General features: G+C 34.9%; 1 protein-coding gene across 1 annotated transcript; it reads right to left on the bottom strand.

Annotated features, from left to right (window-relative positions):
• Positions 1-786: 786 nt before the first annotated feature.
• Positions 787-8635, bottom strand: LOC104604762 (26S proteasome non-ATPase regulatory subunit 8 homolog A-like). Its single transcript, XM_010269273.3, has 6 exons — positions 8293-8635; positions 7514-7592; positions 5249-5351; positions 4468-4731; positions 3946-4057; positions 787-1152 (listed from the first exon to the last, which is right to left on the bottom strand). Exons 1-6 carry the CDS (start codon positions 8395-8397, stop codon positions 1012-1014), a joined length of 804 nt encoding a protein of 267 aa, XP_010267575.1. The 5' UTR covers positions 8398-8635; the 3' UTR covers positions 787-1011.
• Positions 8636-19945: the final 11310 nt, after the last annotated feature.

Below are 19945 nucleotides of genomic sequence, written 5' to 3'. Positions count from 1 at the left end.
GGCTTCAAGCAGCAGAGCAACCAATGCCCACCAAACCCACTCCTCTGGTGGAAGCAATATCAGACCCCACAACCATGCTGACCCCGTGAACAAGGCCATTGCCCAGTACACTATCGACACTCGTCTCCATGTCATCATAAAACAATCAGGTGAGTCCAATAAGTCCTTCGACTACTCTCAAAGACACGGCAATGCTGAGAGAGAGAGAAAACTACTGTTGCTAAGAGTTGTAGTGGCAATGGGAAAACGGAGAGAGATCAAATGAGACTTTTATCAGGTTAAAATAAGGGTATTTTCAACTTTAGGCCACGTTAGAAATGCATTTAAACACATTAAATAACAGGTCTTATAATTTCATATCTGAAAAAACATTTCAGATACAATACCAAAAGAGCCTAGTGTCTAAAAGGAAGATATTTCGGACGTCAAACCTCAGAAAAGAGTAATCAAACACCACCTAAGAAAAAATAAATAAATAAGTTTTTTGTTACATTAGTACAATTTATGGTCAAACCATAGTTAGACCCGTGATCAAATCACTGACCCAGACCAAAGTCCCTTTTACAGGTTGATGAATGGTCCGAATCTGACAACATTGCTACCCCCAATATGTAATCCCATAGAATTCGCATCGACACCCCACAGCATATCCCAACCGTATATTGGGAACATCTCTCCATGCAAGTTCCCAATGCACGGTAAGATGTGCATGTGGGGCGCGTTGTGGGATGCCAATCAGAACTCAGTCCCATAGCCAAAAAAGAAGAAAGAAAATTGGCCCAAACATACCGTTAAGTGAAGAGATTAATAGAAACCACCACACATGAGCACAGCAAACGATGAAGAACCAAAGTCCACAATGCCGCTAACAAAAGATCACCGAAATTAACAAGTAATGATGCATCTTCAACTCTGGAGTCTGGACTAGATGGAATAAATGGGGGTAGGAAAAAAAAAAAACTTTTTGCCAAGCTAAAGATGGAGTATAATTTAAGATTGAAAAGCAAGTTTTTAAACAATCCGCTCCAACTCCCTTGCATAACTGAGGGTCTGATTGATGAGTTGCAATGATGGTATCTCTTTGCAAGGTGCAGACTCTTTTGCCTTCTGGAAAAACACGGACCCGTTCTTTACCTCCCATTCAGGATGCTCCTGCAAAATTTTAGTATTTTTCAATCTTTTTCTTTTGGGAATGACAGTTGGTAATTCAACTTCATTTCATAATACAAGTAATGTCTATATTTTGTTCAGGTCCCATTACCAGAAAACACTTGGACGACCAGATAATCTTAACCACCCAACCCAGAGCAAAACTTGCGCCCAAAATTGGACCTTACTCTGAGTTATTTTGACAAATGGTTTTAGCAATACGAATGCTAATCAGAGCGCTCATAGACAAGTATGAAGATAATCTGAAGACTGATAATGCACAAGTCCAAACTAGAAAGCAAAGGCCGACATAAGCAATTTAAGGTGTAAATCCTAGACAACAGATCTCCTACACCTTTTTCCTCAACCTCCTACATGTGTGACAGTGTCCCATCACAGGTGTTTTCTAATATGAATGGCTATTTACACATTGTAGGAGCATGGAGTGTCAATGGTTGGTCCCTGAAAGTCCGAGGATTTAGCTAGACCACTAGAGTTGGTGGAGGAAGAAGATATGGGAGTCCCCTTGGAGATCAAGATTGTCTCATAAATATTTCTCTTTTCTGGACAGGAGATTTTCTACAAATTTTCATCTGTTAAGCACTTGGGCCATGTCAGCTTAAGTGGGCAAGTTGTTTTGCCAGCTGGCCATAGTAGAAAGTCAGGAAGTCACCTAATATGTGTGATATCTTCGCTGGTTGCTTTTTTGTTACCCAGGTTACCCTTGGTTTGGACATTAGACTGGGTCTATGTTGGGTTGTATACACACACATGTAAAGGGGAAACCTGTCACATACTAAGTTGAAGTGTAAGAGAAAGTTGAGAAGTGTAGGAAATCTGGTCCCCAAAGCCTAAACTAAGAGAAGCAGTGACATATAATCACTAGAAGCTTGGAATGACATATCACTCCAAACAGCTGATCTGGAATGAGACGCTTTTCTTTAACCAAAAAAAAAAAAAAAGAATGAGACGCTTTCTTTAGCAGTGTATTCACTCCCTAAACCACATTAACCTAGTAGCCTTCCATGTATGAGAGCTTTATACAAGTGATATTAGGTATTTTAAGATCCAAACCAATTAAAAGGCACTCAAAAGAGAAAAGAAAGATTTGCCAGATAGAAAAGGCTTTTATGCTGAAACTCGCCCAATGAAGGACTTCTATGAGAACATTTGAAGCTTGTTGTTGCTTATACTTGTCCGAATGACCTCTGAACTTTCCATGGAAAGAATAGCTGTTGGCCCGAAAGAATCCCATGTATTTTCTTCATTTGTGAGGTTAGCAAGGTTAGCAGCAGGCAGCATGTACTGCCTGAATTGGGGCTATGTTGGGTCCAAGTTTTAATGCTGCAGCCTTCTCCAGATGCAATCCTGTCAGACCTTATACCAGGTATATTATTTATCAATTTTAGCATAGGTCTAAATTGTGGTATGATGGTATTTCTGTAGTTCCAATTTTCCATAACCTGTGGCTCAAGTTCAAGTTATTTACATTTTACCCATACTATATTCATTTTCTTTAAGAAAAATATTATAGAAGAGTGCCATTATAGATACCCTTTTTGCTTTGGTAACTCCTGACTATGTCATAAAATGTGTTTGGACTTTCTATTTTTGGTAGTGAAATCCATGCTATTTGGACTTCATCTATTTTTTTCTTAATTCCTAAACTAAAAAAGGACACTACCCAGTGTTGGACCCAGCTATCTGGGGTCTTGGGAGTAGAAGACCGGATACAGACCTAACCTTTGGCTTTTTATTGCACAAAGTGTCCACTCTCAGACTCTAACCCACATTCGCACACTTGTAAGCCTGATATTTTAACCATTCCAAATTCATGAAGCTTTATAATACAAAAAGGACACTTCTACTTAGTGTGGGGAGTAAGGACTCTTGTGAGTTTCAAGGATACCCCTTTTAAAATTCACAAGACCACTTCACTCTCCATATTAAACAAAATACACTTTTCTGAAATATAGAGTTTCATGATGTTGGAAAGAGGCAGAAAACAGTTTATCCCCATCTATCCCCGTGAGTGTAAAGCATCTAGATTCATGATACACATAGAGGAATGCTGGCCATTCAACCTCAGATTTGAAGCAAACACGTTTATCATATTCAAGAAGGTTTATCTCTTTTAACTAGTAATAAGTTCATAGATTCACTCAGTTATTTAATGCTTGGCATACATAATCAACATGGCTTTCCTTCCACATTCAAGTAGCTTATTGCTAGTCTATTCTCAAGTCTGGGACCCACTCAACTTTTTTTTTTTTTTATCAGCACCCACTCTACTGTTAAGCAAAAGGAAATACCTAAACAGGGATCTGCAATATGATTTATTTAGTCCAAGCAGCACTGGGTGTGTTAAGGAGGAACAGCAAGAACACTAGGTGATTGTCATAGTGGCCTAGCCAGCTAGTCTAGACTCTAGACCTGTATGTGAAGGCTGATCGCTGGACTGCCTCTATATCCATGCTAAGCATGGCCTAAACCAGAAAATTACAACCCCTTTATTCATGGGGAAAATTTCAGCCCAAAAATGTGGATGTGGCTATAGAAATTGAATAGGTATCCAAAGAGAAGCAAATGGAAGTTATAATATAGGCATGCTAAAGAAGTACCTTGTTAGAAAGGAAACCAATACCCCTAATATTGGTTTTAATTGATTATATATAAATAGGGTTGCTTCTTTATCTTTTCATAGGGGATGCGCCTCATAACATGTCCCTAAATCAGAAGTCCATTATATGTTTCCATATTTGTGTACATGTCAACAAGACAGAAGGAAGTAGTTACCTCTGTAATGTACTCCAACAATTCTTGTTCAGAAGAAAACATTAACATTTGTCTGGCATCATCAATTGAAAGATGATCATATGCTTTTTCACTACAGCCAGCTATTTCATCTCTGCGATAGAAAAATAAGACAAAATTAGAAGAAAGTTAAGACTGTAAAAGTTTTGCCTCTTACAAAAGAACGTAAGAAATATTCCATTTCCAGAATTTAAATTTCAACCCTGAATAGCATTTGCCTCTACATGACTACATCAAGCTGCATTAGACCTTAGTCAAATTTCTATGCTTAAGAGGTTTCCTAAATGAAATTTAACCTGACTGGATGATTGCAAACATCCATGAACAAAATAGTCCTTCCCTCTGCAGTAATTCATATTTCTTTGCGGTCTAAGAAATCAGATAAATATCATCATCCGGGCAATCTTTCCAGAACTCATGGTGCACTAGCATGCTTTTGTCGGATTCCTTTAAGTTTCACAAAAAGAAATAGCCATTACTAACATACAAGTCAAAACGCAATACCTAACTGTCTTTGCCAGAAGATCCATGAAATAGAAGTAGGTCTCATGTGGCACCATTTTCCTGGCATCCAATACACGGTTGTAAGCTCCCTCCATGAATGATTGTTCCAATTCCACAGCATGCTTGATGCAGGGGTTCTCAAGAGCAGTCGTTGATATCAGCTCTAATTCAGTATGGAATTCTGCTATTCTATTTTGTACAAGGAGCCTCAGAAGGTTAAGGCCTAAGATTGGGTACTCTTGAGGAGATGATGAGAGGCGGTTACTGTTACAACAAAAGAAAGCCAGTTGTGAACAAACAATTCAAGTCAAGAAAAAGTTATCCCTACCATATGAAGAAAGTCCACTTGCAAACAAAATCCTCCTGAATTATAAGGTAGGGTTTTGGTTACAATAAAGTTGTCAATGAAAGAAATCCTTCTCAAGAGATAGTCTAAGTAGACAACTTTACTGATAGTCATGAAATCTAGTGACCAATTTGATTTCCTTATATTGGACAGAACATATAGAAATGGGTTGGTGTCAGAGAAGCCAGATACACCAAGCACCCATATATTTGATTTCGTATATTAAGTGGCACATCCTTGATATATATTATTAATTAGCAAATAATATAGAAATCTGGCATGAAATTACCCTGCAATATAAGGAGCAGGATAACTTATTATAAGGAGCAAAGTGAAAGAAGTCCCTCTCGAAGGCATGAAATTACCCTGTTTAACTTATTATAAGCAGTATTTTAAGTTGTGGCAAAGCTTAAAATGGAACAAATTGAAAGTTACCTTGCATCTGTATAATAAGGCTTCAACTGAAAGAAGTCCCTCTCGAAGGCATCTTGATCTTCTATCTTCACACTAAGAACAACTGCATGCTCATATATATCCCCTGAAAGTTCTCAAAGTCATTGCAGGTGGAGAGAGAATTGCTAAAACTGAATGGTATAAATGGTAGCAGAAGCAGATATAATCCCATGATACCCACAGAATATAGATTATGTATGCAAGCATTCAAAGTAAAACTTAAATATGTTCCCTATGTTGCCTTTATGATGCATACCAAGGACTATTGTTTCATAAATATGAGGATACTTATGAAAAGATAGAAAGAATAAACAGAAAATTCTCCAAACCAAGTTAAAACATGACATTCTTGGGCCTTCTAGTGCCTGAGATGCAAAGATACAAGGAAAGATGCACACCAGAATGAAATAAGGCTTAGTTTTTTGAAAAGAAAAAATAACATTAATACATGCATATATGGAAAACCTGATTTTTCAAAGAAATTAAATGTTTTAGAAAGCCTTTTAGATAAAATCTAAATACATAAGTATAACATAAAAAAAAAAATCAGAATGAAAGTAAAAGCAAATAAATTTGGATAATACCAAGGCCCAAAGTGCTTCAAGCATGTAAAACTCTCAATGTGTTTGTCCATCTCCTAGTTGCATTACTTTTTTTTTAAATAAAAGTAGTGATATTGTATTTAATACCTAGAGTACATGAAAAGGCGAATACGAAAGATAGAAAAGAAATGATCGACCCAAAGGGTTACCCTGGCAGAGATCTGCCACTATACAAAGAATCCCTCCCAGATCTAGCTTTAGCTATCCTATCTTCCATTGAATTAAACCCCTTTGGGAACTACCTTGGGGCTTGGACAGGCTTGCAGAAAAGAAATAGTCTTTGATCTCATTCAACAAGTACGCCAAATGCTACTATCAAGTTAGACGTACTGCATTCCTAATCCTAGGAGGTCGGTGCTTTCACAGAGGTGGAGGGCCAATAAACTTGGATCCAGAGCAAAGACCTCTTGAGGTAAGCCCAAAAAAGCCCATATAGGACACATTTGCCCATATATAAGGTGTTGGTTTTGTGATTTTGGATACAGTTCGTTCTATCTTAGGGTTAGGGATTAGGGATCAGTTGTTGTTGTTTCTTTAGTGGGAAGTTTGCTATTTAAGATCCAGCCCACAAGAACTAGGGGCTTAGCTATTTAAAAAGTCTTCTTTTTTGTTTCTTTTAAAAGTATATAGATCATTACTAGGGCACAAGAACCAATAAGGGTAAGTTTAGTACTTAATAAATCATTACAAAGATGTAAAATACATAAGAATATATATAAAAAAAAAAGTAACCAAAAAAGAAAATTTATAAAACACACATGCCTGATCTGAAGCCTCAGGTGCACCAAGGACGTGTTTTTTGAAAGGGGCATTGCCTGGGTACAAGCAAATCACATGCTTTAAAATGCACCTAGGCCCGTCTTTGAAAAAAATGAAACATCTTTTTTTTTGTTAAAATATTATTATAATTTAGGGGGGCATTGCCTAAATTAAAGTCATTTGGTAAAATCCTTTACACATGAATCAACACATTTTGTTATAACTAATTTTTTAACTACCTTAAGAACATTGTTAATTTCATTTCTTTAGTGTTCTAGTGTTTCATTGCTGAAGTTTATGACAGATGAAACAATTGAGAATTTTTCTAATACTTCTATTGAGTACTGAGAAAACTGAAATTTTCTAAATCATACATCAGGTGGAAGCAATTCTAGGAATGCACTTGAGATAGAATAAGAAAGCCAACGATTTAATTTATGATTAAGTGCGGACCAGCATCCAGTAATATGACAAAATTAACATGTATTTTTTTTGCTATAATTAATATAGTATCTTTTCTTAATAATTTAATTATTTTGTTTTAAGAGTTGGAACAAAATTTTCAAACAAATAGAAGTTATACAGATGTAATTTGGTTTAACAGTTGGACCTACATAGATGCATAACTGGCAGGAACCCCAACTACATAGTGCAGCAATCTTATAGTTGGCATCAAAAGATACTACCTATTATAACATTACCAAGGCTTCTGTTTCTTCTTTGTAGTAGTCATCTTACAAACAACTTTGTCAGAAAAATCAAAATAAACCCATGTGTCCAGGGGATTCAAATTACCAACACAAAATTGCATTGTTCTGTTAATTCATTCATACCATAATTATGGAACAAAAAAATAATGGATGCATGATTGTGTCAGGAATATTACTTGCAATCGTCAATTCTTGAACAGCATTAGGTGATTCTTCAAACAAAGGGGGAAGGCTTCTAAATTCTGTCAATAAGACCTGCATTGCAATAAAAGTATTTTGATGGTGAGATCAGGAACCTTGCAGACAAAAGAAATCATAGTTGAATATAGAGTGGAGAGAGTTTGGGGGAGGGTTCCAACACTCTGTACTTCTAAACAATATTTAATACTTATAATTTAGTTGAACTCACAAATGCTCATGTTACCATGTCCCAGATTTGTTTTGTATATCATGATCAATGGTATAGAAAACATCCCAGGAAAATCTTGTTAACTCTAACGTTCTTTCAACCTCAGCTTGAAACCACATAGTCAATTTCTATGTGCAATTATCTTAGGAAAATGGATCTGCAACATTTCCAAGAGAGTTTAGCAGGGTTATTGGCGCTCAAATTTTACATTTTTAGTCTGAATTTATCATGAACTTGGATAGTGTGACTGATTTCTACATTCTGAAGTTTTAGACTTAGATGGTATTAACTTCCCACCATGGTTGATCTCCTAAACCAATAAATGAAAAGAAAAATACATGACGACATGGATTTGGTTTTGATTTCCCGGGATTGAGATTCTAATGTTTTATGGCCTGAATCGTATAAAAATCCCCAGGATCTAGAAAAAGGCATAAGTGTTTCCTAGCTTAAGAACTTTGCCGAATCGAAGTCAAGCCAGACCACAATTAAATCATCAATAGCACTATCCAAATCAGAACCAAAAGCCTTTGAATTGTTGTTTACCTTGAGTTGCGAGAGGAGCTTTGTGCAAGTATCGAAGTCATTCCTTATAAAAGCTGCTTTTAATCTCTCGAACAGCTGAGAAACCTCCGTAAGCTTCGAATCCATCTATCTCGTACAGAATCAAACCCTAGAAGTCCTCCTAACGTGCTTATACTCTCGCTTCTAATTCTCTTGTTCGCACTGCAAATCTCTCAACAAAACGAAAAGAGACCACGGCACAAGTGAGATGGATGTGTTGAGTAAGGGGAAAAATAAGGAACGAGAGAGAGAAAAAGAGAGAAGAAGAAAGAACTATTTGAAGACGGGAATTTACGAAGCAAAGAATCTCCGCAAACTAATGCCCAAATCTCCCGGATCTACCACATTTGTTATTTAGTCCAACTAGGTTAAAAATGTAATTTTAATTAATGTGTTTTATCTCATTTAATAATTCTATTTAAGGCTCATTCTTTTTTATTAAATCTCATATTTAAATTATTTTTTACTAATAAATGCTATTAATTAGATTTATGTCTAATTGTTTTTAAGGGAAAATTTCTTAAAATACCCTTATGGTTTAGCTAATTGACTAAGCGTACCCTTACTATTTGAAAATTGGCTAACACTATCCCTACTGTTTTTCACAATTGACTAATACCTCTCTTACCATTAACATAACAATGAAAAAGACTATTTTACCCTTTATTTTTCTTCAAAATTTTAAAATAAAACAAAGAAACAAGAAATCAAAACCCTAACCACATTTATGGGGACACATTTGGAGCTGGGCAAATATGGGTGACTCAATGCAGAGTTGTTAACTGGGTGCAGAGGGGTTATCGAGCAAAGCCATCGCCGTTCAACCCAACTGACGAATTCAGATCCTCTTGAGGAACAAGTCTTACCCTCACCCCAAATGCCGGTGAATTTTACTTGACCCAGTGTAGAGTTGTTAACTAGGTATAAGCTTCATCGTATCCAAGGGGTTGAACAACCTAGTGCAAAGTACACCTCGACCCCTTTTGAGGAACCCCACCTTCCCCGTCTTTGGGATGCTGTTGCAGAGTTGTTAACGTCAGAACTTTGTTCTAAACCTCTCAACATGAAATTCAAATTCCTTCCCACATGTAGTCTTAACAGTACCTGGAGATCGAAAAGTCGCAGAAAATCAGAGAACCAAATGCAAAAAGACAATGGTGTTCCCCTACCTCAAGTTAAAGAACCTCAAGTTACAAAACGATCGAAATTTCGTACTCCTCAATTCCACTTCATGCTCTTCAAATTCTAGCTTCGGAGGTGGGTTTTCTTCTTCGGAAGAGGAGTTCGTTTACTGAGTTAGATCATCGTCATCATCTAGAGAGAGATTCAATTCTACAGTAAAAGCCTCCAAAAAACGAAGGCGATCGTTTCATCAAGACTAAAACCAAAGAACTAAAGCTAAGATCTAAAGAAGGTGAAGCAACCGACCAATCCAGAGCACCCAAGCAAGCAACCCCTAGAGGATCCTATGTTATTCGACCCTTGAAGGCCAGCAAGGCCAGCCGGTTTGTTTCATTTCCACCAACACTGGTGCTGGTACTGGAAGCAGTAGCAGCAATGACAACGAGAATAAAAGAGGGAAAAGAGAACAGAGAGAATAAAAGAAACTAGAACCGTTGGAATCTTCGCCGCTGGAACCACCACTGCCAACCTTCACCGTTGGAACCTCCGGTGCCTAGTCGGAAGCCCCAAAGTCTACTTCCAAATCATTTGTCCATTGGAACTCCTCCAATAACTACAAATTCAAAGAGAGATGCAATTGTGGTAGTTTGGACTTTGGGGTCCGCCGTTGCAGCGGACCCATCTCTTGCCACCTGTACAACAAAGCTATTGTCTCCTCTGATAATCCTTGTATTGGTGAAAAAGAAGGGGAGAGAGAGAAAGAGGGGGAGAAAGGTGAAGGGTAAAATTGGGTTTTAAAAATATATATATATATATCACGTGCGAATGAGTTTTGGCAAAATATTAACGGACCTTAACGGTAAGGGTAAAGTTAGTCAATTGTTAGAAACAATAGGGGTAGGATTAGTCAATTTTCAAACAATAAGGGTACACTTAGTCAATTAGCTAAACCATAAGGGTAGTTTAAGAAATTTACCCTACTTTTAACAATATAAGCCTTTATATTTTAAAACTTACTCAATAACAAAATCATTCTTTATCCAAGTGATGAGCTAAGCAATTCAACCATCCGAATCAAATTGATCAATTCATGAAATCATAGTTATATAATAAAATTTTTAAATAGAAATAAATATAGAAAATTACAAAAATATAGAAAAAATAGACACATTTGTGATATTTTTATTAATATAATTAAAAAAAACAAGTATAATAAAAAAATATTTTTATTGATGATGAAAATGAAATACATAATCTAAATCTAACAAAAAATGAAATTATTTTCCTATTTAACGGAGATCAATAATTCAATTGTTGTGTGAAATCTGTCAACTTTTAATGTCATAATTAAATAATAAAATATAAAAAATACAAAAATAAAAATACAGAAAATTTACAAAAAAAAACATTTGGGCACATGTATTATATCGTATATTTATCATGTTAAATAAAAATTAGTGTACAAAATAATATTACTTTTATGCACATAGAAATAAAAAATATACAAAATTTTGAATACATCTATAAATCCATATTTACACTACTATTAAAAATATGAATAAGATTGTAAAACTTTCTTTTGACTAAAATACTCATTTTTTTAATTTAATCACTATTTAATTGTGAGGTTTAAAATGTAGTTTGAACCACAAATTTCACCCCATTCAATTCCCTCTCTTTAAATCTTACATTTATTTTTGATAAATGAACAAAAAAAATATACACTAAGAAGATGAAACATTACAAAAAGAAGAGTCCAGCCAAGTGGATAGGCCTATCAACGATACCCGAAACTTTGCAGCCCAATTTGATGTGCTTATGTAATTAGATTTCAGACTTTGCAATTTGCATCTAATTAATAGTGAAAAACAAAAAAAAATAAAAATAAAAATATAGGATTTTTTTAGAAAATTTTGGATGCATTATTCCTATCAGATTCAGATTGCCACGTGCAAAGTACGTGAATACTTACTAGTTATATATAAAAGTGTGAATACAATGTGAAACTTATTTTGGACTAAAATTACCCTCTACTTCTTTGTTTGATAAAGTTGATAAAAGTCTTTTTATTACATCTTTTATGGTTACTAAAATGTCCATAATTGTGTATTTACTCCATCTCTAATGGTAAGGTTGAATATGTAACTTCAATTATTACTTCCTACCTCATTTAATCCTCTCTCACTAAGTCTTATACTTAAATTATTAACTCTCATTTTCTCTTATTAAATTAGAGTTGTGCCAATATTTTTAACAATATAAACCCATATATTTTAAAACTAACTCTAAAACAAAACCATTTTTAATCCAATTGGTGGTTAAGCAATTCAATCATCCAAATCAAATTGATCAACCTATGAAGACATAGTTAGGTAATAAAATTTTTAAAATATAAATAAATATAAAAACTTACAAAAAATGTAAAAAAAATTAGACACATTTATGATATTTTTATTAGTCACATTGAAAAAAAATAAGTGTAATAAACAATAATTATTTTTATTGATAATGAAAATGAAATACATAATTTAGAACTTACCAAAAATGAAATTATTTTATTGTTTGTAGGGGTGTAAATGGATCAAATTCGAATAGGATCAGGCAAAATCCGAATTCGAATCCAATTAAAAAATTCGATATCCGAATTCGATTCAATATCTGACGGATATTGAAAATTAATATTCAAATTTTAATCTGATTAAATATTTGAATATTCGATTTGATTCGAATTCGACCAATTAATTATTTTAGGTAATTAATAAATATGTAAAATAAATATTTTATTTATATAAGGTATATAAATATATAAATTATTTATACAATTTAATTATTACACATATAAAAAATATAAAACATTTAAATATTTCATATATTAGATATAAGAATTAAATAATTGGTTGAATTCGAATATTTATCGAATCAAATCAGGTCATATCCGAATTCGAATCTGATTAGCTATTCTGTATGAATAGGATATCCAAATTTGATCGATTAGATATTCGAATTATTTGAATTTGATTTGTTGAATCTTGAATTAAAAATCGGATTTCCGAATACTATTGACACCCCTAATTGTTTGACAAAGATAATAGTTCAAATTTTGGGTCAAACATGTTAATATCATATATTTATCATATTAAACAAAAAGTATGTGTGACATATTAGAATTATTTTTACACACAAAAATACACAAAAAAGTTATAGAAAAAGTTGAATACATCTCTAATTCTATACGGTGTTTTCAACCCACCATTGACCCAATCGGTTGAACCTTTTGAACTATCACCCAGTCAGGATTTTGGGTCCAGATCAATTAAAACCTTTCAGGCGGTCAAAAATCATTGACTTGGTCAAGAATCGTTGGACCCAACCAGTTCAACTGTTGACCCGTTCGACCCGGTCACCAAGTCATGGGTTGCACACTCAATACATGACAACTTTCAGAGGCCATAACTTTACACTTCGATATCTGATTGGGGTGATCTTTTCTTTTTATTTTGGGTAGTTTTTCGACATTTATTCGTCCCAAGGCGCCATCCCACTATTTTTTGCAAAAAGAAGACCCCTTTTGGCCTTAAATTGCAAATTTTAATATTTTATAAATAAAAAGAATAAAACTGAATTGAAAAACATAAATTAAATATAAAAATGCATATAACATATCTAAAACATAATTATACATTATTTATTGATAAAATATATACTTATACATATACATATACATACACACATTATATATATATATATATATGTGTGTGTGTGTGTGTGTGTGTGTACGTGACTTGCAACCTGAAGGCAAAAATGGTTTTGCCTTTGGTCAATTTTTAAAACATTGATTCTATATTTAAACTACTATTAAAAATATGAATAAGATTGTGGAACTTTCTTTTGACTAAAATACTTATTTTCTAATTTAGTTCCTATTTAATTATGAGGTTTAAATTGTAAATTTAACTACTACTTTTCACCCCATTCAATTCCCTCTATTTAAATCTTATGTTTTTTTTTTTATAAATGAACAAAAAAAAGATACACCAACAAAGTTAAATTTTACAAAAAGAAGAATCTAGCCAAGCAAGTAGGCCTATCAATGATACTTGAAACTTCACAACTCGATTCGATTATCACATATTTGGATGAGGTGCTTATGTAATTAGATTTGAATTTTCAATCTGCATCCAGTTAATAATAAAAAATACATAAAGTTTATAGAAAAATTTGGATACATTAGAATCATATCAATCAATGTCATGATTGATTGGTCACGAGCTTCTAATATCCAACCATTGAATGTCTCAGTAATGTTTGCATACATTTGGCCATACTTCATTCCAAGAAACATAGAATTTGCCCAATGACTCAGGTTACTATCTTTAATTCAGTTCGCAACATCTTGGCTCCAAGTCAATAAACTTCGAAACAGAAATTCAAACCTTGGAACTGTTTGTGCATACATAAGCTTATTTACCATTTGTTTTATTGATTTTCTTAATGGGTTCGATAGGTGAAAGTGTAACATGAATGTCTTCAAATTCTCCATCAAGTGTCGGCAACAAAATGCATGGTGCTTAGGATTGAAAAGTCTTTGGACTGCACAATGAATACCATTCCCCCCATCAGAAATTATTACAATTTCTTGATTGTCTTGCAATGCCGACTTTAAGTTTACCAAGAACAAAGTACAGTCTGGAATAGACTTAGATGGCACAATAGAAAATGCAAGTTGGAACATTCCATTGTTGGCATCAATAGCAATGGCAGCTAACAACTTTCCCTGGTATTTCCCAAACAAATGTGTCCCATCAATAAATAAGATAGGACAACAACCAACTCTAAATCCATGCAACAACCATAGTATTTTCTTATTAGATACTTGACCCTCTCCTTTCCTTGCTACACTTGCTTGTACGTCAGTCGCATGCCATACTCACGATTAAAATCCTTTGCTATATCTTTGGGAAGATATTTGGCACAAACACGAATCTTATCAAGGATTATTCACCTACAAATTTCATTGGCTGTCTAATATTCACAGAACAATCATCAGTTGCTGAGTGTAAATGCAAATGCTGATACTTGTAAATCCTAAAAATATACCCTTTACATAGTGCACATGCACGTATCTTCCATCTACAATTGTTTGCATTGCACCTACAATGGATACATTGCTTGTAATTCCTAGTCAAAGTGTATGCAAAGCGGTGAGCAATCGAAAACTTATTTAGTGTTGTTCGAAATGCATCTCCATTCTCAAACAACTGCCCAACTCCATTAGTCTCATCCGACCATGATGCACCGGCCAATGTGCTAGTATGATTGCCACCATTAGAACCATTGAGCAATTTTGGTCAAGCTTTTTCCATTTTGACATCTCGTATAGAGAGATTCAAAGATTGTGTGCATCCCATCTCTTTATCATATAGTATCAAATTTGCAATTGTGGAATTATATCGGATCATAGTTGCAATATCATCTTCACTCTCCAATGCTAAATTTTGACACCCTCCACACTAGATGCTATATTCTATCTTCACTTTTGTTTGCTCCACTACAGATCGTTCACAAATCTTGGAAACCAAGGACCCATATGTAGTACTTGTGTTTACTTGTATTCCAATTGGCTTTCCTTTGTATGTGTATATGCATAAGAGTGATCTCTCTAAACATGATGCCATCATGTAGGTGATGAGTTATTTTAAAGATCATTCTGAACCTCAATACTTAAACAATACACAAGTAGGATAAATTAGCTACTACAAATATAAATGAATTATAACACTAGGGATTAAAGGGATTAAATTGTTTGGGCACAACATAAAAGGATGATTTAGGATAATTGATTTCATACAACTATGTGATATATCCTACCTATGAAGACAAACATATCCAAGATGATGTGATCATATCTAATAAGTAAATTAATTCAAGATAAAATATTGACAGGAAAGGCCAGGTGTGAAAATCTATTTAGAGAAAGCCTATGACCATCTTAATTTCCTTGAGGTACATTCTGGGCTGGTTTAAAGTGGTCTCAGGTGTAAAGATTAATCTGACAAAGAATTAAATGATGGCTATTGGGGAGGCTATAACTCTGTAGTCCTTGGCAGATTTATTGGATTGTAGGGTGAGTGCTTTACCTTCATCTTATTTGGAGATGCCTTTAAGTGCCAAGTGCAATTCTAAAAGCATTTGGTCCTCAGTGGTGGAGAATGACTAGTAAGTTAGGCATTAGAAATTTGTTGAAAAGCAATATAAAGAATTTGGGAAAAAGGTCATTGTAACCATTCATGGTGTAGCCGACAATGGATGGAATGCAAAACTAACTTCAAATACAAATTCAAGCTCCCTCTAGAAATTAATCATTGAGGTATTGCCTACTTTCTTTAATTGCATTCATCTTAATGTTGAGAATGGGAATATAGTATTATTTTGGGAAGACCTTTGGCTTGGGGATCAACCCCTTAAGTTGCTTTTCTTAGACCTCTACTCATTCTCAAACTTTAAGGCTGAACTTATTGTCAGGTTTGGTTTGTCCTCAAAAAGTAGGAAAGTTGAGATCTTGGTTTCAAGAGAGTGTGAGATTCTGAGTACAATTCCATTATTCCTCTACTTTCACTTTTGGAAAATGTCTACTTGGATCAATATGCCTCAAATAAAAGAACCTAGCATCCAACCCCTGATGGTTTGTTTACTTGTGTAGTATTTTTTAACCAACTTACCTATTCTAACTCAGAGGGAGTAACTTTTCTTGGAAAGAAATATGGTGCAAGCCAATCCCTCCTAAAGTTCAAGCTCTATGTTGGGAAGTGTTTTTAAGGAAGGCAAACACCTGTGACGTGCTACAGAAAAGAAGGCCAAATAAGTGCCTTTCTCCTCATGTGTGCTTCCTATGCAAGGCTTGTGGCGAAAACACTGGACCTCTTCAAAAACATATCTACAAACAATATCCTAAGGAATTGGGGGGAAGTGGCACAATCAGAAATATGGGTCGATAGAGTTGGGGGTAATTTTGGCCAAAAATATAGAAGATGGCGACATGCAATGTCTATCAAGTAGGTGAGGGGGTGCACTGGGATTTTGAAATAAAGGGAGGATTGCAGATTTGTAGTGCCTTCCATTTTAACAATTAGGCGTTCTTGGGTTTAAAATTTATGAAGTGGGCTACAATGTCATTCTCCCAAGATAATAATGACAAAGATCAACATCAAGGTTCAAAATATCGATACTGCCTGATACATCTATGGGGGCATATCGATCTTCGCTAAACACCCCCTATAGGGGTGTATTGGGAGCCTCCCGATATGATATGTATTGGCTGATATGGTTAGATATGTATCAAAGTTTTTAACCTTGCTCATAATATAATTAACATGCATATTCATATAAAATACATAATTCCACAACACAAAGGGGTCACTATCAATCAATCTTGAACATTACCCATCTAACAATTTTGCATTTTTTCGAGCTTCCAAAGATAATAAAGAAACGTAAATAACACTATCCATTCCCTTTTATTCCATCAATTAAAAATAAAGTTTTGAACCAAAAAATTCAAAGAAAAAAGTCAAGTAGAAGAATAGACACAAGCACATACTCACAAATTCTCCATCAAAAGAAAAAAAAATTAAAAAACACGAAGAACCCAACATAACAAAATATGTATATCAAATTCTCAAGTAGTAGCTGAATCCTATCAAACAAAAAGAAGCTATGATTCCATAGAGACAAAACAAATCAGATAAAAAAGAAATCAAAATTGGGTACTTGTAATTCTCAGGTTGAGCAGAAAGAAGATGGAGTTGGAAGCTAAGAAGGTCAAAGTTAGATGGAAACAATGAAGAGTAGGGGTGCCTTGAGGGGCACACACAACGAAACAATAAGAACACGAAGAAATATTCAGATAGTTCACCCGGGCATGAAGGTTGTTGTCAATGGAGAGAGTCAATGGAGATGAAGATATCTCTCTGTTGCCTCTAATTCTAGGAAGAAACCTGCGAACATTGAAAACATAGAGGGCTTTCTCTCTTTTGGCCTTTGTTGGGAAGACACACTGAAAATCATGAACCTGAAGGCTATTGACAATGGTGTATACAAAGAGGATCGATTGAATAAATGCGATTGTAAGCATAGAAGACTCTGACAGTTAGCTTCAAACTACAAGAAGTTAAAGTATAACGTTCAAAATCAGGCAAAGCTTGAAGATGTAATCACCATGGAGATACAATCGAAACGTTTAGGGATAATTTTGTCAAAACAATTAAAGAGATGATGTGGAGATGGGGGAGGGGGCTCAAAGGCATTTTGAAATATAAGGAGGCTTGCAGTAGCTCCCCATTTATCTTATTAGTTCACAAGGGATTAATATTTGTGGAGTGAGTGTTAGTGTCAGTTGAAGGGAAGGGAGATCCATCACATGGATGGCCGAACCATGTAGGGTGGCTGGACGAAATTTAAAAAATTTCTTTCTCCCTTCCAGGAGTCCCATTCCCTGATTTAGAAAAATTGTACTTTTCAATGTTCATTCTTGAAACAAATTAGACCAAATCTGAAACCAAGATCAAGAGAGGGATATACCTAATACGGAATCAATAGTGGTTCCCAACGTAGGTGTTCATGCCCAAAGAATTCACCAAATCCTTTCTCCACTAAAGATGGCACAGCTTAGGGTGAGGCAAGATCAGCAAAGAGGTTCATCAGCAAGAACCCCAATTCTTCAGCAAGAATCACGAAGGGATGGAACACAACTTCAAGATTGTTTCTTCCAACAAGAAACAATATCAAGATCCAATCTTGATCACTCCAAGAACTAGAGATCGAATAGGGTAAGGCGGCAAGAGCAGATGGAGAAAGCATATTGCAGAAAAGAATAAGTCTCTTGTAGAAGTCACCCCCTAATTCATATCCTTTCAAGATCAACTTCCTAATCAAATTAGGAAAGGGTTCTTTGATCCAAATATTTATTTGGATGTGGACTCTTAAGTGGATAAGACTTATCTTATCCTCTTGCTGATCCCTATCCAGATATAAACCCAAATTTGCCCCTTTTTAATTAATCTTATTAAGCCCAGTTCGAATTGGGCTTTAAGCCCATTAAGCTTTTAGGCTCACTTCCTCTTAATTGCTAGCTAAATTGGTTCTCTTTGTATGGTGTGGGACCCTATCATTGGTCTCCACTAAAGCCATATGGATTCAGCCTAGGCTTTGTTACAAGGCCTAGCCAAATTCACAACTGAAGACAGTGACCCCTTGGGTCCATCAATATGGGATCTTAGTAGGCCCAACATTTATACTAAATGGGCCTTGGATCCAACCACCTTATGAAGGCCCAAGGACTATGGACTTATGTGAGATTAGCCCATTAGGTATAAACGCTAAATGGTCTTACACTTAACATCTTCAGCCCATAATGATCAAACATTGCCCGACAAGAGATGATCTCTCCCTTGGCTATAGGATGCAATGTTGCACTCTCTACTCACATGGATCCCAAGAATTAAAACCTTTTTGCAAACATTTTGTGAAACCATGTATATTTTGCAAAAACAAATCTAAACAAGTTTGAAATCAACTGCCGATAGTTTACGTTTCCATAAGAGAGAATGCATTCCCCGATTATTCACTTTGTCCGACAAAGGAGCTGATTCTGTCACTATGATCACCCACTTAGGTGAATTCTTAGACTGCCCCAACATACCTAGGTTTTGACCCCCGCTAAGGATCTCACTGATTGGCATATCAAAGATAGCTCAATCCTACACCTAGTGCAATACCATAATTGAGTCTAGGGGTTAGGTATAACTTTCCAGTTTAGCCCATCTATCTCCAAGGTCCAGGGCAAAACTGAAAAATGGTCTGGTTCAGAGGGGGCTCAAAGGCATTTTGAAATATAAGGAGGCTTACAGTGGCTCCCCATTTATCTTATTAGTTCATGAGGGATTAATATTTGTGGAGTGAGTGTTAGTGTCATCATGTTAGATGATCCAAGTGAGTGTACAATTTTGTCCAAGTGGTTAGATATGGTAGGATGTATGTAGACATTAGAGGCTATAGCCCATCAAATAAATCTATACTACCATTAAGAGTGTGAATGTGAGTGTGTAACTTTTATTACTTTTATTTGAATAAAATACCCCAATTTTTTAACGTAGTCTCTATCTAATTATAAGGACAAAAATGTAATTTTCAAAACCACTTTTCTCATTCAAATCCCTCTCCTTAAGTCTTATATTTATAGTATTAACTCCCATTAACATTCATTGAATCCTATTCTTGATTAGAATACCCCTATTTTTAAATTTCATCTCTCTCCAAATGTGAGGACACAAAATGTAATTTGAACTACTACATTTATCCTCATTCAATTACTAAGTCTTATATTTAGGATATTAACTCTCATGAAAAATAAGTGTGACAAAGAATAATTATTGATGATAAAAATAAAATGCAAATTTAAAACCGACCTAAAAATTGAATTGATAACATAATTAAATAATTTAACCTTTTGCGACAA

This window comes from Nelumbo nucifera, chromosome 1 (genome assembly GCF_055504915.1).
Source record: "Nelumbo nucifera cultivar China Antique chromosome 1, China Antique-T2T, whole genome shotgun sequence".
Taxonomy (NCBI): domain Eukaryota; kingdom Viridiplantae; phylum Streptophyta; class Magnoliopsida; order Proteales; family Nelumbonaceae; genus Nelumbo; species Nelumbo nucifera.
This window is presented reverse-complemented; position numbering and strand designations above follow the sequence as displayed.